The sequence below is a fragment of the Podarcis bocagei genome (assembly GCF_964188305.1).
Source record: "Podarcis bocagei genome assembly, chromosome: 8".
Lineage (NCBI taxonomy): Eukaryota > Metazoa > Chordata > Lepidosauria > Squamata > Lacertidae > Podarcis > Podarcis bocagei.
The window spans coordinates 33,645,685-33,666,618 of record NC_138133.1 but is presented as its reverse complement, the minus strand read 5'-3'; the positions used below and the strand labels follow the sequence as shown (position 1 = coordinate 33,666,618).

The 20,934-nt window shown below is 43.5% G+C and overlaps 1 protein-coding gene across 6 annotated transcripts in view; it reads left to right on the top strand.

Moving 5' to 3' along the window:
- Positions 1 to 1,289: 1,289 nt before the first annotated feature.
- Positions 1,290 to 20,934, top strand: part of LOC308593446 (cytidine monophosphate-N-acetylneuraminic acid hydroxylase-like) — a 33,664-nt gene continuing 14,019 nt past the window's right edge. For 3 of the 6 annotated variants that reach the window (XM_081205807.1, XM_081205803.1, XM_081205808.1), the window contains exons 1-4: positions 8,623 to 8,723; positions 10,571 to 10,774; positions 12,372 to 12,463; positions 20,110 to 20,219. In XM_081205807.1, the coding sequence (XP_081061933.1) occupies positions 8,638 to 8,723; positions 10,571 to 10,774; positions 12,372 to 12,463; positions 20,110 to 20,219 (492 nt within the window). In that variant the 5' untranslated portion in view covers positions 8,623 to 8,637. Of the gene's footprint in view, positions 1,514 to 2,869; positions 3,004 to 8,622; positions 8,724 to 8,905; positions 9,281 to 10,570; positions 10,775 to 12,371; positions 12,464 to 20,109; positions 20,220 to 20,934 lie in introns of those variants that run through there. The other 3 variants (XM_081205806.1, XM_081205805.1, XM_081205804.1) reach the window with 3 other exon arrangements.

The following is a 20,934-nucleotide window of genomic DNA, read 5'->3' as shown; positions in this document are numbered from 1 at the left end:
CTTGAGGCTGCTCCGGTTCTTTCTGTTGATCCCAGTCACATCAACAGCGCAAAAGTAGCAGTCAGTGACTGCAGTAGCAGTCAGTGTTGGCTCCCTCCAAACCATGGGAATTCCAAAGTTCAGACTCCTCTTGCCATTGGTCCACCCACGTAGAGTCTTGCTGCATGCCTTGCACACCATGTGTGGGGCCCAAGCTTTATCCTGGTCACCAAGTTTAATACCAAAATAAGCATGGTAAGCAACTTTATGCTTTGCCGCACCAATTTATGGAAGATTTCGAGGTTTTATGACTTCAAACTGATCCCTTTTCGACATAATCACCCAGAACTATTGGACCTGAATACTTCTTGTCATTAAAATAATCATTTCCAATCAAAACAATTATTCGACATGGCATTTTACCCCCACCAACTTCTTCTAAAATGCTCCACACAAGCGTACATGTGAACAAAAATGTAAAATAACAACATGTGGCCATAGCTCAAAAACTTGACCTGATTGAGCAAAACCAATGTGATTTTTGGATTCAGTGCATCAGATCTGTCCTAAATCAACTGAAAAAACGCAGACAACAAATTTGTTGTTGACCAGTGATTGTACAGGCAGTCATTGTGCCTAGGATTATTACCCCTAACTACACCACACACGGAACAATTAACAAAGGACCTTGGACTTATTTGTAAACGGACCTGAAATTTAACAGAGTAAAAGGCAAGTGAAAGAAATCGGGAAGTCTCAAAAGCGAAGCTTTCTATATTCTGACCTCCTAAATCACACCTTAACCATAGCTCCCTCTCTTTCCCTCAGTAGCAGCAATGCTTAGCTTTGGAAAGCCAATTGTGCAATGCTGTCCTGCCAGCCTCTGCTGATTTTCATCATCATCATCATCATCATCATAGTTGTATGCTGCCTTCCCATAGTTGAAAGTATGCTCAAGGCAGCTTACCACATAAAAAGATTTACATAATTAGAAACATAACAAAAGTCATAAACAGTAAATAAAACACATCAAAAAGTACACAACCAAACCGAGCAATTTCCACATAAGTTATAAGTTACAAGTTATGTTCAGATTTTTATTTAGGTTGTAAGTTATGTTCTTTGTTTCTGCAGATAAAATCAATAAAAATATAAATTAAAATGGTAGAAATGACAGTTTTGGCCTTTTCTTTCATCTCTCTCAAGACCCAGCCTTGCTATATAGTTTATCTTTCTTATCGTGCCTCATTAGCCATTTTAGTCCCAGGCTTTCTGTATAGTGTATCTCCATAATGAGGTCCAGCTCTTGGTTTGATTAGTCATGGCTCCCTATAAATGAAAGGGGGCCCTAGGGCAAAAAATTGTAAAGGCTCCTCTTGATCCTAAACACCCTCTTTTCTGTTTCCTAAGATGAAGAAGAAAAGGCTCATGGATTGGCCATTTCAGCTCCCCTGTCTGCCCCCCTCGAAAGATCTTCTCTGGCTCCCTCGGCCTCGTGCTCTGCTCCCTCAGCAGACCAGTGCTAGGAAAGATGGTACACCCAAGCAAAAGGAGGCTAACAAGTGGATTGTCAATTTAATCCTAGCTCACTTGAATACCTTGGAGCAGGCATCCCCAAACTCGGCCCTCCAGCTCTTTTGGGACTACAACTCCCATCATCCCTAGCTGACAGGACCAGTGGGCAGGGATGATGGGAATTGTAGTCCCAAAACAGCTGGAGGGCCGAGTTTGGGGATGCCTGCCTTGGAGGCCGGACCCAGCAGGAACCCTCTGGTTGTACTAGCCACTCAGGCAAGGATCAATCCAGTTTTCATTTCCCGATGGAAACAGTGCTTTGCCTGGGGATGGGGTTCTTCAACTGCAGCAGTCGTCTCCGCTCGCTGCATGTGAGCAGGTCTGGCAGCCATAGTGGCATAGGCGCAGACTCCATGGGGCTTGAGGGGGCCCGAGCCCCCTCAAAAATTCGTTTGGGGGGGCTCCGCCCCCCAATAATCTCCGGCGCCCCTCCAGCAGAGCGCCATCGCCGCCCCTCCCCCAGCCCAAAATGCACAGGGTCGGGCTGCATGCCTCCTGCCCTCCCTCCCGAGCAAAAGCTCCACCCAATTTCCTTCGGAGCTGATTAATAGGCGCAGCACGCTCTCCCCTATTCGCTCACGAGGAGGCGGCGCCACTTTATTTGCATATTCATGAGCTTATTTATTATTCATGAGCTTTCCCGGCCCCCCCCCCCAATATTTTTTATAAGTCCGCGTCCCTGCATAGTGGTTCCCTCTGGGGTCAATACTCGACCACCTGTGCATCTGGTGTCGGAGCAGACATCCTGAGGTGGCTTCTTCAGCTGCTGCTCTTTGTGACTCTTAGTCTGGAGTTGGGGCAATGCCCTTTGGAAAACCTTTGCCCACACTGGCTTTCTGTTTGTTTGTTTGTTTGTTTGTTTGTTTGTTTGTTTGTTTGCTTCCTTCCCCCATTTTGGTGACGGGATTATGTGAGTTTATTTTCACTGCTCTTTCGAGAGCACGCTAAAAATACAAAGAAAAAGGATACAAAGAAACATTGCTGTTTCCAACTCTCTCACAGTACTAGATTTAAATAAGACAAACATAGCTTGTTGCCATATGAACTTTGTTTGACACGCTATCTTCTCCACCGTCACTCTTACCATGGATCTCAGCCATTCCCTTTTCAGCTGGCATCAACACCTGTGAACCTCACAAGCATATGCAATGTTTTCTTCAGTATATGCCAGTACATAACCTTCATTTCTAGATGTACACCACTGTGTACATAAACTGCTGGCAACCTTATTAAAAGTAAATGATTTTCTAGCGATCAGTTCTCAGGCTTTTTCCCACCTTGCTATAGCTGCTGTAAAACTCTCAAAACTTGTAGTTTACAGGTCCTTCTTCCAGAACCAGCCTATGATGTTCGTGAAGCGGAATAAAAATTTATGACTTCGTTGTTGTTGCCGCCAGGGATTCAGCATCATTTCTCTCCTCTAACCTGTTGATCCATTATGGGGGAAAAGTAAGATTTCTATCTTAATTATTCTTCAACATGTATTATTTTTAAATAATGCAAAAGATATGCAGAATAACGAGTAGTACAAAAAGTTTAATATATAAGGAAACTGATTGAGAAAGCTGACATATTTGGAATAAACTGCCGCTTTTTATTTAGTTTTCCACAATTTATCTTAACATCAGGGCATAACAGCAGCACTGTAGCAATTGTATACCATTAAATTAAGAGCATATTGTATTAACTATTCAAATATATATTATACTATTTGCATAACACATATGCTGTGCAGTGAGTGCCATGTGAGATGTAGACTTTCTGTAGACTATAGCACATATTTAATGTTATGTAAAAAAAGTTCCTTTGCTATGTCTTATGTGTGAGTGGATCTCATCCATTCTATGTTATCCCCCCCCCATAAGTTCATTTACATGACATGAGACATGTGGTAGCTTCTTCCATTAAAATAACAGCTGTGTACGAATAAAGAAGCATGCATTTACGGGAAGAGGTGATATGTACATTTATATCGTCTTGAACCTGAGTCATGATCCTATATAGTTTAATAGTACATATTCAACATATATTATATTCAAAACCTTTGTATATATTATATCTAGGAAGTTCCCCTCAAAAACTTACAAATCACAAACGGCATGCATTTCTTGCTGGGCAAAAAGGCTCTGTAATTTATCAGAGGCTGACTTGAGAAATAGCAGTCATTTTGATTGTAGACATTGGCATCACCTAATGAACTACTTTAAGGCAGCACATTCATACATTTCTTTTCTTTGCATATAGCTTTATATTCTCAGTGGATATGTGTGTTTGCGATGGAATGGAATTTCTTAATGTACCGGTACATGTTAGTATTTGAAAGTTAATTCCAAGAGCAAAGATAACAGGTGATATCCAACTAAGCCTTGTCCAGAATAGAACCATTGAAATTAATGGACTTAAGTAATGAAGTTGGGTATCTCCCAATAACTCTTAGCAACAATTCATCTCTCACAGCTGGTCAGCTGAGGAAAATATATCGAACAAGTTAAAATAATTTAAATAGCTGGAGCTTTCGTTTTCACCCTGTAACAAGTGGAGCAAACATTGTTATGTTTTCAAAGCTGAACACATATCATGAAATGTGTTAAGATTCATGTGTTGTGCGGAGGAGAATGTAATTTGATAGTTCCAGCAAATAACAATTTAGATTAAGTTTGTAGGGTGTTGAGATATATAGACTGTTTAACTTGTTAAGGATCTAGATACCATACAACTTAAGTTTTTCAAGGCTGACCTAAACCACCTGCAGCATTTCCACATGCAGAGAGATGATAAATGCTCTTGTATTTAGCATATGGTGTGTGGAATTTTAGCTACGTATTGAAATGTTCTACCATGGATACACTTCTATGTAGGCTCCAGATGGAGTAGAAGCAGTCAGGAAACATTTTTAGAAAATCACGGTTTGCAAACAGAATGGACTTGATATATCCAATTTACTATATTTAAAGCAACATGGAAGTAGATCTCCATTTCATTAGACTATAGCAGTGTTTCCCAACCTTTTTTGGGCAAAGGCACACTTGTTTCATGAAAAAAATCTCGAGGCACACCACCATTACAGCCCCGTGACGTCAGCGTGCAGCGTCACGCCGGGAGGGACATGAATTGCTAGCAAATTACATAATCACCTCCTTGAGGGCTGGCTCATCTTCTCCGAAGGCAGAACCCCATTAATTAACAGCACAGACTCACACCATAGCCAAGATGAGGGGGGAAAACCTCAGTCATGCACAGTCATGCACATGTGGGGGCTAAATGAGGACGAAGACCGGGCAGAGAGCAGTGTTCAAATCACCCCACCTGGCCAGGACAATCCCTGGGTGCTCCCTTGGGCCACTCGCCTGACCCACCTCGCAGGGCTGTTGTTGCGAGGATAACACGGGGAGAACCACGCGCGCCCCCGGGAGCTACTTGGAGGAGAAAGCGGGCGATGAATGCAATGCACGAAACATATGAGAGGCGACCAGGTTTTGCAGGTGAGGGGCCCCCGCCAGCCTCCGCTTCCAACACCCGGGAAACGACGCCAAAGTTTCCCCCCGGGCTCGGCTCGGGGAGCAGCGCTGCTCCCCCCCGGCTCCCCTTCGCCCTCCCGGCTCTCTCTGCCGCCCACTGGGGACCCCCCTCACCTGCCAAGTCCGGAGCGCCGGTGGAAGTTGCATGCATGCATGCAGGGCGCCGCGTTGCCATTGCATTGCACTGCACTCCATGCAACGCCTGCACGCATGCATTGCCTTGCACGCCCGCCAAGGGGTCTCCCCGCGGTCCGATGCATCCCCTCTGGCGCGGATGCAGCATTGCAAAAATAAAAAAACCCCGACGCAGCCCTACCTGGGGGGCAGCCTCCGCCGCCGCCGCCGCTCCGCCTCCGCGGGGATCCCCGGGCTCCATCCTGCCGCCCGATCTCCGCGGGGGCGCAGGCAGGCTGCGCGGGGTCTGCGCGGAAGAGCCCCTGCCCGCCCGGCCGCCGCCACTGCGCTCATTCCATGGCCGGGAGAAGAGCGCTTCAAACAAAACGCCCGGCCCGCCAGGCCACGCTGGGAAACGTAGTTTGCGCACCCCGCGCGGGCGCGGAGCCCAAGGGCGAGGGGACTACGGATCCCGGCAGCCCCCGCGCCGGGGATGGAGGGGGAGAGGCCGGGTGCAGGGATGGAGGGACGGGTGGGCGAGCGAGTGAGTGGCAGCCGCCAAGCCTTGGCCGAGAGCCAGGAAGGGCCTCCCCGGAGGAGGAGGAGGAGGGAGGTGCAGAGCGGGAGGGAGGGAACCCCAGGGGTCATCTAGTGACGGCGCCCCAATCGAAAATTTGACTTAAAAAAAAATCTTTTGAATTTTTTAATTTTTCCCGCGGCACACCAGGCAACATCTCGTGGCACACTAGTGTGCCGCGGAACAGTGGTTGGGAAACACTGGACTATAGGATACTGAAATACACCTTCTTTAGGCAGCAGTAAAGCTTTCCCATATCCCCTCCCCCAGTGCCTAAAATATTTTAAACCACACATGCTAAATACAATGATTAGTTGAGCCACATTAATTTTCGAGAAAGACATTTCCTTTGAGCTTTGAAGTTGTTGGTTTTTAAAAATAATTTTTATTAACCGGCCAATCAAATCAAATCACATCACATAAATTCCGAATTACAAAGCCGAATTTTAAATTTTGTTGAGGGGACCCATATTTCAAGATCCGAAGGGGGATTCAGATCATCTTCTTGCTACTGCGTTAATGTCCAAATCAGTCCACACAAAGTTCATAATTCTATCCAGTCTTATCTTGCTGTTTCCACATCACATCTTGTTCATATATTTTCTCTTTTTTCTTTATGATCTCTTTGATAATCTCCTTAAACCGATAAACACCAATAATAATCCTGTGTGAATTTTTCCGTTCTTCCAATCCTCAAATCAAGATGGTTTCCATATATCATTGCTTTCATAGATAACATCGCTCTTTCCATCTTTAATTACAGAACTGTCGTTCTTAAGTCCCTCTGAGGAGTTTCACCCACAATATAAAAACAGCTTTATTTATCCTCCCAGACTTAAGTCCTCCGACAGAACTTCCCAATATGGCAACGGCACTTTTAACTGCGTCATTCCAAAGCCCTTATACATTCCACGCTCTTCTCAAAACATGCTTTGGTTCGAAAGTTTATCTCCACACAGCCTTAAATCCACAGCTTAAGTCCTTAAAACGACATTTCTGACTTGTGAGAGGGGGGGGGGATTCTTGTTTAATCACATAAAGGAAAGAAAGGAAAGTTTTCCCCCCTCCCCCATCAGTCCCTTTGCCATACCGAGTCTTGGCGTATCTTCTCATGATTTATACTTGTTCCTCCGACTCGTCTTGTTTTATCAGAGATCTCTTCTGTTAGCAGTCTTTACTCCCCCTCCTTCCTTGAAATATGTGCATTCGCTTCTTCCTAATTGTTTCTTTTGAAGTTCTTGCAGCTAGTGGCGCGGATCAGAGACGGAGTCCAGGAGCGCCGAAATCCCACAGGAGGGCATTGTGCCTAGTGCCCCCATCCCCACAAATTCGGGGGTGGTATAGGGCACAGCAGGCAAGGGCAGGTCCCCCCCCCCCACAATCCTGGGGGGGGTAGGGAGGCTATTTACTCCCATCACAGCCTCCAAATTACCTTGTGTGGGTCGGAAAGATGTTATTGTCAGCTATCTTCTGATGCGCCCCTAGTAGCCCCCCCGAGCTTTGAAGTTTTAATCGATGACCACAAAATGTCCTTGAAGGACATCACTCCTATGTGAACATTGCAGGTGTGGTTGCAGCAGCGGCAAAAATTAATGATCTTCCTCATTCTTTACTGAATTGATCAAGCACAAGGAAAGTCCCACAAGTGGGGGGGGGGGAGGTGTGGGAACAAACCTGGCCCCAGTCAGGAATCTCTCATTTTGCAGCCTGTGTATTCCCAGCTGACTGCACATAACAGAGTCCATTAATTTTGGCTTGGCTGCCTGGGTATCCTGCAACAGTTGCAACAATTACCGTAAGTTACCGTAAACGCTTTGTTGGAGTGTTGTGTTGAACCTACTTAATGGGAACAGGATTACAGGTAGACCTGGATACTGATGATTTAGGAGACAGGCACAATCCCAAACTGGTGGCCTGTTGAATGATCAGATAAGATCAAAGCACATTTTGTTTTATCCTCAATCCATCTGCATACCTTCTAAAAATACAGGTTTATGTACACGTCATCCTGTTTTTATATATAAAATTGAGGATATTATAGTAAGTTAAAATACATTTAAAAGAAAAAAAAAGAAAAAATAGAAAAAGAAAGCTGAAACAGAAAAAAAAACATTTTTAAAAGCAGAGGAAAATAGCAATAACAAAATAACCATAAATTATAATTAAAGTCACAAAACTATATAGTATATATATGTAGGTGAATAAATGAATTGTTTCCCTCAAGTATACATTGATTCATGTGTCACTATGGTTTCAACAAATACATTCCAAAAATCATTTAATTTGTTCACGCATAATCATTGTCTGAAAGTGATCTGTTCATAGGTTGCAAGAGTTGTCACGTCATATATCCATTAATTGAAGGAGGGCACATTTTTATCCTTCCAATGTATGAATAGAACATCTTTTTGCAGATGGTAAAATAACTTGCAATGGTTCTCCAGCCCTCCTTCACCGTTTGAGGCGGGAATTTTTAATGGCAGAGGGCTCCTCCTTTTTTGCACCCTCTTACCACTATCTCTTATTACTTCTGTACAAGTCACACACAAAAATATTTAATTTAAAGATCTCTTGCCATCAGAGGGGAATCCCATTCTGTTTCACCACCTGAGGTGAAACAGGAAGATGTTGCCCTCACCAAAGTGTTGCCCTCACACAAATGGGTTTAGATAGTTGAATTTGTTGTCATTTTACCTGTAATGCTTTCCTTATTGCTATATTTCTTATTGTTAATGTGTTGCTTCTCCCCCCCCCCAATGTAATTTTTATGGAAATTCTAAAATCAGGGGAAATTTACAGAAAGAAAATAAGAAAGAAAAAGAGAGAGAGAAGAAGCTGAGGTGGGGGAGAAAATTAGGCAGCATCGATACAGACATGGAACACAAGTACAGCAGAGTATTTTTGAAGTTTAAAAATAGAAAGGAAAATACCACAATAATTGCTGATATGTTGAATGTGAGGTAGATCCAGGAAAAATGTTGGTTTTAATTCCTTTGCTTTGTTATCATGTGATATAATAATAATAATAATAATAATAATAATAATAATAATTATTATTATTATTATTATTATATATTTATACCCCGCCCTCCCCAGCCAAGGCCGGGCTCAGGGCGGCTAACAAGCAATAATAAAAACAAGTTGAATGATTACAACTTAAAACAAAATTAAAATACAACATTAAAATAATGAAACATTAAAATATTAAAATGTAGCCTCATCGCAGGAGGAGAAGGAAAAGAAAAAAGAAAGAGAGGGAGGGAGGGAATCAAATTGGCTCCAAGCCAAAGGCCAGGCGGAACAACTCTGTCTTACAGGCCCTGCGGAAAGAAATCAGATCCTGCAGGGCCCTGGTCTCATGAGGCAGAGCGTTCCACCAGACCGGAGCCAGAGTTGAAAAGGCCTTGGCTCTGGTTGAAGCCAATCTAACTTCCTTAGGGCCCAGGACCACTAGGGTGTTGCTATTTATGGACCTTGAGGCTCTCCGTGGGGCATACCGGGAGAGGCGGTCCCGTAGGTACGAGGGTCCTAGGCCGTGAAGGGCTTTAAAGGTCAAAAGCAGCACCTTAAATCTGACCCTGTACTCCACCGGGAGCCAGTGCAGCTTGAAAAGCACTGGGTGAATATGCTGCCATGGCAGAGACCCCATGAGGAGCCTCGCTGAAGCATTCTGCACCCGCTGGAGTTTCTGGGACAGCTTCAAGGGCAGCCCAGCGTAGAGCGAATATGAATAATATGAATAAAAGAAGAAACCAAGTATCAGTGTGTTGATTCTTCTTGATTTTTTATCATGTAATCCATACATTAGTGTAAATTGGAGGAACTATCGGTCCATACATTTCCTTATTCTTAAAAGATGTGAAATCAAACCAGACTGCAAAAAAGCTGTATTTTTTATTGGACCTCTTGTAAACTTTCAGTTTATGGGATTTTTTTCCTAACAAGGCTACCTGCCAAACCTAATAGTCCAACTTTACTAGCTCAAGCATTTGTCAAGACCTTGCTATAGACATCCTTGTGGCCATCAAAATATGAGAGATGAACTCGATATTTTTAAGGTCTTTATTGGCTTCAGGGAATAAATTTAGAAGTGCCAAATCTGGAGAGGGGACAACAGTTATTTTGTTATGCCTATTGTATATGATTAGTATATGTGTTACTATCAGCCACCTTGAACATTTGGTGGAAAGGTTGGTTATAAATTTCACAAATAATAAATGAATAAATAAAATGGAAAGGGCAGGAGTACATTACTTCTAGATCAGGGGTCAGCAAACTTTTGCAGCAGGGGGCTAGTCTGCTGTCCCTCAGACCTTGTTGGGGGCTGGACTATATTTTGAAAAAGAAAAAAAAGAAGGAATTCCTATGCCCCACAAATAACCCAGAGATGCATTTTAAATAAAAGGACACATTCTACTCATGTAAAAACACGCTGATTCCCGGACTGCCCGTGGCCTGGATATAGAAGGCGATTGGGCCGGATCCGACCCCCGGGCCTTAGTTTGCCTACCCATGTTCTAGATACTAGGGAGATGGCTGAAATATGCAAAAACCCCACCCATGATGTCCTTTAAAGAGACACACGCTTTAAAGCCGAAAATAAACAGGAGAAGAAAAATGCTGTTGTTTCCTTGTCATTGGTCCAACTGAATCATCCCAGCCCGGGGTTTGGGCAAGTCTTTGAAAGAGAATAATAAATATTGGCATGTAATTTGTTAAGCAAAATGAATTCTGAAGATGTTTTCTGATATGAGAAACCCAAGCTTGTTTTGTTATCTCTTACTGCTCATTATTCGGTTTCAAATAGTGTGGAGCAAACCAGCAGGACGTTGCTGTCACTTACACCTTCTGAGGTGGCTGCACTCAAGGAAGGGTTAAATTTCCTAAAGAACAAAATGGATGGGAAGAATTACATCTTGTACAAGGACAAGGATACACTCCGTGCATGCAAGAACTTGTGCAAGCACCAAGGCGGATTGTTTATTAAAGATATTGAAGATCTGACACAAAAGTAAGGCCAGACTTTGCCCCATTTGCGCTCTCTGTTTCTGTTTGCAATAAATATACTCCCATAAACTGATAAGCATGGGAAATGCTGAGAATTCAGATAGACAACTATGTAGCATGCTGGGTTGTTGGGTTTTTTGGAAAGCTGATTGGTTAAACTTGAAACACTATTCCTTCATGATGATGGGTCTCAGGATTTGGCCCAGTGGGAATGAGTCCATCTTAAAGATAGACATTGGCGGCCACTTGCCCTCAAGTCCATGATAATAATCATAATAACAATAATTTATACCCCACCCATCTGGTTGGGTTTCCCATGAGAACAATGTATTTTCTGCAGCAACAACAAAAAATAGTGTAGCTAAGGATCTTCATGATGATGACTGAAGTTCCAGAGCAGGCAAGTTGCCATAGAGGGCACCCCCTTTCCCCTCAAGTCCTCTAAGATCACCCCCTAGCTCCACAGAACTGCACCACCAATGAGCCTGTTCAGAGGTGGCTCAAAGAGAGATGCATGCTTATTAAAGCATTTAAAAGCTCTATCAAGGAGACCATCATATTCAGATGTATATGGCTGGAAGCAGTGGATCTGGGGGTCTCAAATATCAGTGGCACCCTATGTGATGCAAAAAATTGGCAACCGCCTCCCCTTCCCACCTCTGGCATTCCATTCTAAAGCATAATTGCTGTGTCCCCTGTGGAGGTCCTATGTTCTCATGAATTTAAGGGTTTCATTGCTACAAGGTATGGTGACAGCCATGAGCTCAGATGGCTTTAAGGAGGTTTTTAAGGTGCGACTGAACTGGTTGCACTCTCCTAAATCTGCCTCTGTGGCTAGTTAATAAAAATATTTTTGCAGTATTTCTGCCATTTCTTCCTTAGCCCCTTCCCCCTTTTCTACCTTGTCCTGCCTTGCTGGTCCTTTCCCCACAGTTTTTAAAAAATGTAATTATATATTAGATGTAGCATATACTTTATATGTACATATCATCTTGTCTTCTGCAATATTTTATATCTTCCTTGCAATTCCTAGAGTTTGGTCAGAATGAAATGGTGACTGGTCACTGATGCCTCCACTACAAAGTTCTCTAGTTCTCTAGCCTGATACCTCACACATTTGACCCAGGATAATCCAATATTGTGCTTTATTCTCAGCTCTGCATTTTTGTAAGTTTAATAGATGTTATTACTGTATTGAAAAATCACTTGAAGATGTTCCATAAGAAGCATTTCCTAAATGAATGAAATAAACAAAATTGGCCCAGCATTCTGGCTGTGTGAGATATTCAAAGCACATTCAAAGCACATTGTTCCCCTCAAAGAGTTCTGGGCACCGTAATTTTTGTGGGGGGTAAATTTTAGAGCCCATAATCCTCCAAAGGGAAAGGTCATGTTTCAAATGTGCTTTAAAGGTAGTGTGTACCCAGACTCTGACTATTATTCTACCCTAAAACTGCTTCCTTCTCTTCGTGCAATCCATCTTTCCCAACCACGTGGTATTCGAGTTCATTGGCTAGCTTCGTGTTGCTAAATATTGCTCTAAGAATTTACACTTTAAAAACCCCATCATTGTTATTTCTGTTGTTGACTTTTTAACCTAGATGTGTACGTTGCACTAAGCATAACTGGAAGCTGGATGTGAGCACAATGAAATACGTTAACCCCCCAGACAGCTTCTGCCAAGATGAACTAGGTAAAATGTAACATCTGCTGCAGCTTTTTATAGCAGTGCCACCTTTGTTATTTTCTTGCTCTGTGGCTTAATAGAAATACAAATCCAATTTGCTCAAGTTAAAGAGTTTGATTTGATTTATATTGCTTACTTTGTTCGCTGTCGTGCATACAAGTCAAAAACAGTAAGATACTGGATTGGTTTTTTAAAAGCCAAGCATGGCAAATGGTAAAAGCTATTTTTTAAAAAACAAAACCACAACTTTTTTTCCTACAGTAAAACATTTTTGAGTAAACATCTAATATGTTGAAAAGAAGAGATCTGCAGGATTTCCACGGGGAAGGAATTTCACAATATTGTCAGGACTTCTCTGAAAAGGCCATCATAGGCATTCACAATTTCAACCACTGGGTTTGGAAATATAGAGCAAGACAGGCTCATAAGTGTTCAACAAGAACCAGGAATATGGAACAAAACTGGTAACAGCTGGCATTCTGGCGGTTCCCTCATTGCGAGAAGTGAGGTTACAGGGAACCAGACAGAGTGGCGCTCGCCCTGTGGAACGGCCTCCCTTCAGATGTGAAGGAAATAAGCAGCTATCCTATCTTTAAAAGACATCTGAAGGCAGCCCTGTTTAGGGAAGTTTTTAATATTTAATGCTGTATTGTTTTTAACACTTGATTGGGAGCCACCCAGAGTGGCTGGGGAAACTCAGCCAGATGGGCAGGGTATATTATTAACCCTAACTCTGGATAATTCTAACTAGGGAGGTTCTGCCCCCAGTTTGCCAACTACGTATCACTCCCCTCATGGTAACACCTTAGACCTTCTTTCCACCCCAGCCAACTAATAACTACTGCAAATGCCCCCTTTGCTCCCAGATACTTCCATCTGTCCCCCTCCAATTCCTTATCTTTCCCTTCTGCCTGTCACCAGAGGACTAAAACGGTCATATTAACCTGCCCTTGCTGGCTTCTCTCCCCAACCCCATTGTCACACCCTTTTCTCGGAGCTGCCCCACCCTTTCCCTGCCTTTATAGCCTGGATAAACTTAAGTAGTAACAGGCAACACGTGGCTAATAATGTTCTAACAACATCTTCATAACCTGTATTATTTCACAGTTCTTGAATAGAGAACATGTGGTGGAGATAAAACTAATAAAACAGGTCAATATTGTATGAACAAAATGAGAGAAGGTAATCAATATCACTGAGGCAAACAAGCCTTTCAATAGTCCCAATCCTGCAATCATGCTCAAAGCGTAGCATCGAACAAAATTAGACAATATAGTCCAACGGTATAGAAGGAGGCAAACAAGCCTTTCAACAGTCTCAATTATATAACTGTGTATGAGCTTGCAGGGCAGCAGTTGAAGAAGGAGCAAAAAGGGTTTTCTTGTGTGTGTGTGTGTGTGTGTGTGTGTGTGTGTGTTTCTTTGTGGCTGATTAGCTGCTCTCCCTGTGCAAAGGTCAGAGGGGGCAGGGTTTCTGTTGAGGCAGGTGATTAGCTGTGGGAGGAGCTTATCAGAGCTTGCAGGGCAGCAGTTGAAGAAGGAGCAAAAGGGGTTTTCTTGTGTGTGTGTGTGTGTGTGTGTGTGTGTGTGTGTTTCTTTGTGGCTGATTAGCGGCTCTCCCTGTGCAAAGGTCAGAGGGGGCAGGGTTTCTGTTGAGGCAGGTGATTAGCTGTGGGAGGAGCTTATCAGAGCTTGCAGGGCAGCAGTTGAAGAAGGAGCAAAAAGGGTTTTCTTGTGTGTGTGTTTCTTTGTGGCTGATTAGCTGCTCTCCCTGTGCAAAGGTCAGAGAGGGCAGGGTTTCTGTTGAGGCAGGTGATTAGCTGTGGGAGAAGCTTATCAGAGCTTGCAGGGCAGTTTGATCCATCTTTTAGATTTAGGAGAGCTAGTCTCAAATGTTTGTTGGGGGAGACCTAGGTTTTTTTGTGGGGGGAGTTATTTGTCCTGTCTTCACGCTTTTTATGATGGAGGACCGCTGTAGCCACCCCCAACGACACGTTCTCAAGATGGAGGGGGAGGGAACAGCTGCAGTCGCCTGCGGTTCCTGCGCAATGTTTGCCATCTTGCCAAAGGTTGCAGGCAGCTTTACCTGCAGCAATTGCATGTTGATTGCCCTCTTAAAAGACAAAGTCCAGCAACTGGAGGAATGTGTAGCTACGCTCCAAATAATTAGAGATCTGGAGCTCTTCTTGGAAGCAACAGAGCACACCGTCCCCACCAAGGAGGAGACAGGGGACTCCCCTGAGAAGGAGGCTAGGTCACCAACACAGGAGCCAGATATATGGAGAAACATGACTCAAAGAAGTAGGAGGCCCAGGGTTCGCTCTGATTGTTTAGAAATACACAATCACTTTGAGGTCCTCTCCCCTAGCATGGAAGACGAAGAGCAGACTCCATTTGAGGATCTCTCCCTCATTACAGTCGATCAGGTATATGAAGACGAGCAGCAAAGTCAGTCCTCAGGGAATGTGCAGGCGACCTTGGAACGGACAGCTCACGGAAGAACCCCGACCAAACCTAAGAGGAGGCGTGTAGTGGTGATAGGGGATTCCCTACTGAGGGGAACAGAAGCAGTGATCTGTGGGCCTGACAAGATGTCTCGGGAAGTGTGCTGTCTCCCCGGGGCTAAGATCCAAGATGTAACTGAACGACTGCAAGGAATCATAAAAACCACTGACAAATACCCCTTCCTCTTGGTTCATGTGGGAACCAATGACACTGCAAGCAATAGCCTCCAGAAGATCAAAAGAGACTACGAGGCTCTGGGCAGGAAATTGAAGCAATTAAATGCACAAATTGTCATCTCATTTGTCCTCCCAGTTGAATGACGTGGCCCAGGGAGAGAGGGAAAAATAGTGGAAGTGAACAGCTGGCTTCGCAAATGGTGTAAACAGTTTCTTGAAGATGGACGTCTGGCAAGCGATGGGCTGCACCTCACAACGGTTGGGAGAAATGTTTTTGCCAAAAATCTCAGAAACCTCATCAGGAGGGCTTTAAACTGACTAATGTGGGGGAGGGAGACAGTGCTCCTGAAGGTAGGAGTCTATCAATTGATGAAGATGATCATCCAAATGTCATAGACCAAATGGAGCAAACAGCACGCAGACCTAGTGGTGGGAGGAAAAAATCCTTAAATAAGAGACACGGGGGAATGATTAATGGACTTCAATGTCTGTACACTAATGCGCAAAGCATGGGAAATAAACAAGATGAGCTTGAGCTCTTGGTACAGCAAACTAAATATGACATAATAGGCATCACTGAAACCTGGTGGGATAAGTCCCACGATTGGGATGTAATAATGGGGGGATACAATCTATTTCAGAGAAACAGACCAGACAAGAAAGGAGGAGGAGTGGCGTTATATGTCAGGGCTGTGTATACCTGTGAAGAGATCCAAGATTTAGAACCTCAAAGCCAAAGTGAGAGCATTTGGGTCAAAATTAAGGGAGAGAAGAATAACAGTGACCTCATTGTGGGAGTTTACTATAGATCCCCAAGCCAAACGGAGGACATAGATGATGCCTTCCTGGAACAGATGGCCAAGCATGCAAAAGGAAGGGAGATAGTAGTAATGGGGGACTTCAATTACCCGGATATTTGTTGGATGTCAAACTCAGCCAAGAGCATAAGGTCAAACAGATTCCTCACTGGCCTTGTAGACAACTTCATTGTCCAGAAAGTGGGAGAAGCAACAAGAGGAACAGCCATTTTAGATCTGGTCCTAACCAATGTTGATGACCTGGTTAGTGGGGTAGAAGTGGAAGGATCATTAGGCGCGAGTGATCATGCTCTTCTGAAGTTTACTATACTGCGGAAAGGAGCAGCCAAGCGTACTAGGACTCAATTTCCTGACTTTAAGAAAGCCGACTTCATAAAACTTAGGGAAGTGCTGGGTGAGATCCCTTGGACAGTAATACTAAAAGGAAAGGGAGTTCATGATGGCTGGGAGTTTGTTAAGAGGGAGATAGTAAAAGCACAACGTCAGGCAATACCAATGAGATAGAAACATGGAAGGTGCCTAAAGAAGCCAGGGTGGCTATCTAAAGAACTTTTAACTGAGTTAAGATTAAAAAAGGATGTGTACAAAAAATGGAAAAGGGGGGAAACCACCAAAGAGGAATTCAAACAAATAGCCAGCACGTGTAGACACAAAGTCAGAAAAGCTAAAGCACAGAATGAACTCAGGCTTGCTAGAGAGGTTAAAAGCAACAAAAAAGGCTTTTATGGGTATGTTTGTAGCAAAAGGAAAAACAAAGAAACAGTGGGGTCACTCAGAGGAGAAGATGGTGAAAATGCAAACAGGGGACACAGAAAGGGCTGAACTCCTCAATGCCTTCTTTGCCTCAGTCTTCTCCGATAAAGAAAACAATGCCCGACCTGAAGAATTTGGAGCAAATGATTCAGCAAAGGAAACACAGCCCAGAATAACTAAGGAGATAGTACAAGAATACTTGGCTAGTTTAGATGTATTCAAGTCTCCAGGGCCAGATGAACTGCATCCAAGAATATTAAAAGAACTGGCAGATGTGATCTCAGAACCACTGGCAGTCATCTTTGAGAATTCCTGGAGAACAGGCGAAGTCCCGGCAGACTGGAGGAGGGCAAATGTTGTCCCTATTTTCAAAAAGGGGAAAAGAGAGGACCCAAATAATTACCGCCCAGTCAGTCTGACATCAATACCAGGGAAGATTCTGGAGCAGATCATTAAGCAAACAGTCTGTGAGCACCTAGAAAGGACCAATAGTTAGCATGGATTTCTGAAAAATAAGTCATGTCAGACTAACCTGATCTCGTTTTTTGACAGAATTACAAGCCTGGTAGATGAAGGGAACTCAGTGGATGTAGCCTGCCTTGATTTCAGCAAGGCATTTGACAAGGTGCCCCATGATATTATTGTAAAGAAGCTGGTAAAATGCGGTCTTGACTATGCTACCACTCAGTGGATTTGTAACAGGCTGACTGACCGAACCCAAAGGGTGCTCATCAATGGTTCCTCTTCATCCTGGAGAAGAGTGACTAGTGGGGTGCCACAGGGTTCTGTCTTGGGCCCGGTCTTATTCAACATCTTTATCAACGACTTGGATTATGGACTCAAGGGCATCCTGATTAAATTTGCAGATGACACCAAACTGGGAGGGGTGGCTAACACCCCAGAGAACAGGATCACACTTCAAAACGACCTTGACAGATTAGAGAACTGGGCCAAAACAAACAAGATGAACTTTAACAGGGAGAAATGTAAAGTATTGCACTTGGGCAAAAAAAATGAGAGGCACAAATACAAGATGGGGGACACCTGGCTTGAGAGCAGTACATGTGAAAAGGATCTAGGAGTCTTGGTTGACCACAAACTTGACATGAGCCAACAGTGTGACGCGGCAGCTAAAAAAGCCAATTCAATTCTGGGCTGCATCAATAGGAGTATAGCATCTAGATCAAGGGAAGTAATAGTGCCACTGTATTCTGCTCTGGTCAGACCTCACCTGGAGTATTGTGTCCAGTTCTGGGCAGCACAGTTCAAGAAGGACACTGACAAACTGGAACGTGTCCAGAGGAGGGCAACCAAAATGGTCAAAGGCCTGGAAACGCTGCCTTATGAGGAACGGCTAAGGGAGCTGGGCATGTTTAGCCTGGAGAAGAGGAGGTTAAGGGGTGATATGATAGCCATGTTCAAATATATAAAAGGATATCACATAGAGGAGGGAGAAAGGTTGTTTTCTGCTGCTCCAGAGAAGCGGACACGGAGCAATGGATCCAAACTACAAGAAAGAAGATTCCACCTAAACATTAGGAGGAACTTCCTGACAGTAAGAGCTGTTCGACAGTGGAATTTGCTGCCAAGGAGTGTGGTGGAGTCTCCTACTTTGGAGGTCTTTAAGCAGAGGCTTGACAACCGTATGTCAGGAGTGCTCTGATGGTGTTTCCTGCTTGGCAGGGGGGTGGACTTGATGGCCCTTGTGGTCTCTTCCAACTCTATGATTCTATGATTCTACTATCTGTGTTCTTTTTGAATAGAGATGCCAGCAGCCATCTGCATACAAACTGTGTGATCTGCTGTTGAGCGGTGATATCAGCCCCATGCAGGGGGCTGGACTCGATGGCCCTTGTGGTCTATTCCAACTCTATGATTCTATGATTCCAATTATATATTCAGCAGTACAACAGAGAGAAATAAAGCAATGACGGTTGCTGTAAGAGACAATGAAACACAGCATTTACTGACTAGTGCTTGATTAATAGAACTCAGATAGCTGCTAAAAATTTCCATCGCATGATATCCAGAATGGCTCACAGGCTGAGCCCAGGTTCCATCAGCGGAAGAGAACAGGGTTCTTCTGGTGCAGCAAAGACAGAGCTATATATCATGGAATTTTATGTTCAGAGGGGTAGATGAGCAACAGCTTCAGCCTCCAATCAAAGAAGATCTTGGAACTTTGCTCATTTTGTTATGTAGGCAGGTGCTTTGCTCTTGACCAGACCAAGGGAATACAGTGGTGCCTCGCAAGACGAAATTAATTTGTTCCGTGAGTTTTTTCGTCTAGCGATTTTTTCGTCTTGCGAAGCACGAAATCCCATAGGAATGCATTGAAATTCAATTAATGCGTTCCTATGGTCAAAAAAAGTCCAAACAAAGCCAAATTTGGTACAACAAGAGTTTATTAAGTGCTCTTTAAAGTCACACATACTGTAAAGAGCATTTCAAAAATTGAAGGAACAGTAAATTAAGTTTCTAAACATGACAGAAAAACATTTAAAAATCAACAAAGTGTACAGTACATTTTCTAAGACTCTGGGGGACAACTCGAAGAAGGTTCCTCTTCCACTCTTTGCTTCTTGCTGAAGAACCCCCTCCCCAACTGTTCCCCCAGCCACCCACCACACAGAAATTCAAATCCAGATATTTTTTTAAAAAACAGCAGAGTGGCCCAATGGTCACAGAAAATCATAAAAATGCAGAAAAAACCCACACAAGCTTCCAGATTCTTGCAAACCCCTCCTCAACTGTTTCCCCAGCCACCCACCACACAGAAATTCAAATCCAGATTTTTTAAAAAAAAAAAACCAGCAGAGTGGCCCAATGGTCACAGAAAATCATAAAAATGCAGAAAAAAAACACAAGCTTCCAGATTCTTGCAAACCCCTCCCCAACACCAAGTACTTGAATTCCAAACACCCCAACCCAAAATCCACCCCCCCAAAAAAAAGTTTTAAAAGTTTAAAAGAAGTTTTGGAAAAGCTTCAAAAATCACCAAAGTCTTCAAAAACCTCAAAAAAGGCTACCACAAAAAAGGCTCCTCGAAGTCAAGTCGCAACTGTATTAACGGTGTTAAGAAAAAGGAAACAAACTTTCAAGACGTTTTCATTTTTCGTCTTGCGAAGCAAGCCCAGAGGGAAATTCGTCTTGCGAAGCAGCTCAAAAAACGGAAAATCCTTTCATCTAGCGAGTTTTCCGTCTTGCGAGGCATTCGTCTTGCAGGGCACCACTGTATCTGGGAGACAGGTAAACAGGAAGAGAGTTCTCTCTTTCCTCCTACCAGACAGTTCATTGAGAATCAGGCAACGAAACAAAAAATCAGTGCCTATGTGTTGGCTAGGTTTAGGGGTTATGAATGAAGCAACAGCAAAGTAGTGGTTTATTTTCTCTCCTCCTAGTTGTTGAAACAGGTCCAGATAATGGATTGGTGCTAGTTGAACTGAATCCTCCAAATCCATGGGATACAGAACCCAGAGGGCCTGAAGACCTGGCTTTTGGGGAGGTGCAGGTAAATAAAAATCACATTTTATGTACTGGGGCTTGCCTCTATGGCCTAGTGTGCACATGGTGCTGAACTACTGTTTGTTTAACAAACTATGAGTAACTCCTGAGTTTTCCCACAGACAATTACAACAAAATACAGCTTCTTTCTCCCAAGTCCAGTTCATTTCCAAGCTATTATTACCTTGTGATTTTTTTCTTTTTTACCTTTTAAAAAAATTAAATTAAAAATGCAGTAACATGTGTGTGTGTGTGTGTGTGTGTTGATCCCTCAGACTGCAACAAAATCAGAAAATTGCACAAGTAAATTTACACAAGCAAATTTACTATTTCCAGATTGTGTACTTTTGCACATTTCTTGGGTGGGGAAGTTTTTGCTGTTGTTGTTTCACAAGTTGTGTGCATGCCCTGTCAGCACCTAATTGGCATAATCGAAATCAGAATGTAGGGACAAACAAAAGAAAATGCTCACTGGTATGAATGGGAAAGATTGAAGTTCCTCCCCAGAGACAAATTCAAACACAAACACATGCAGGTTTAGACTAGTCTGGTCTAATCTGAATGGGGGGAAAGTGAATTAGCAGCTAAATAATGCTCAGCAAGGACAAGCCCAGAGACCCCCAGTTTCTCATTCTCAACATCTTTCACAGTAAAAAAAAAAAGTCTCCCACCCACACCAATTCTGAATGCTCCTAGCAGTTCCTATTTGGCCTCTGGCCTCT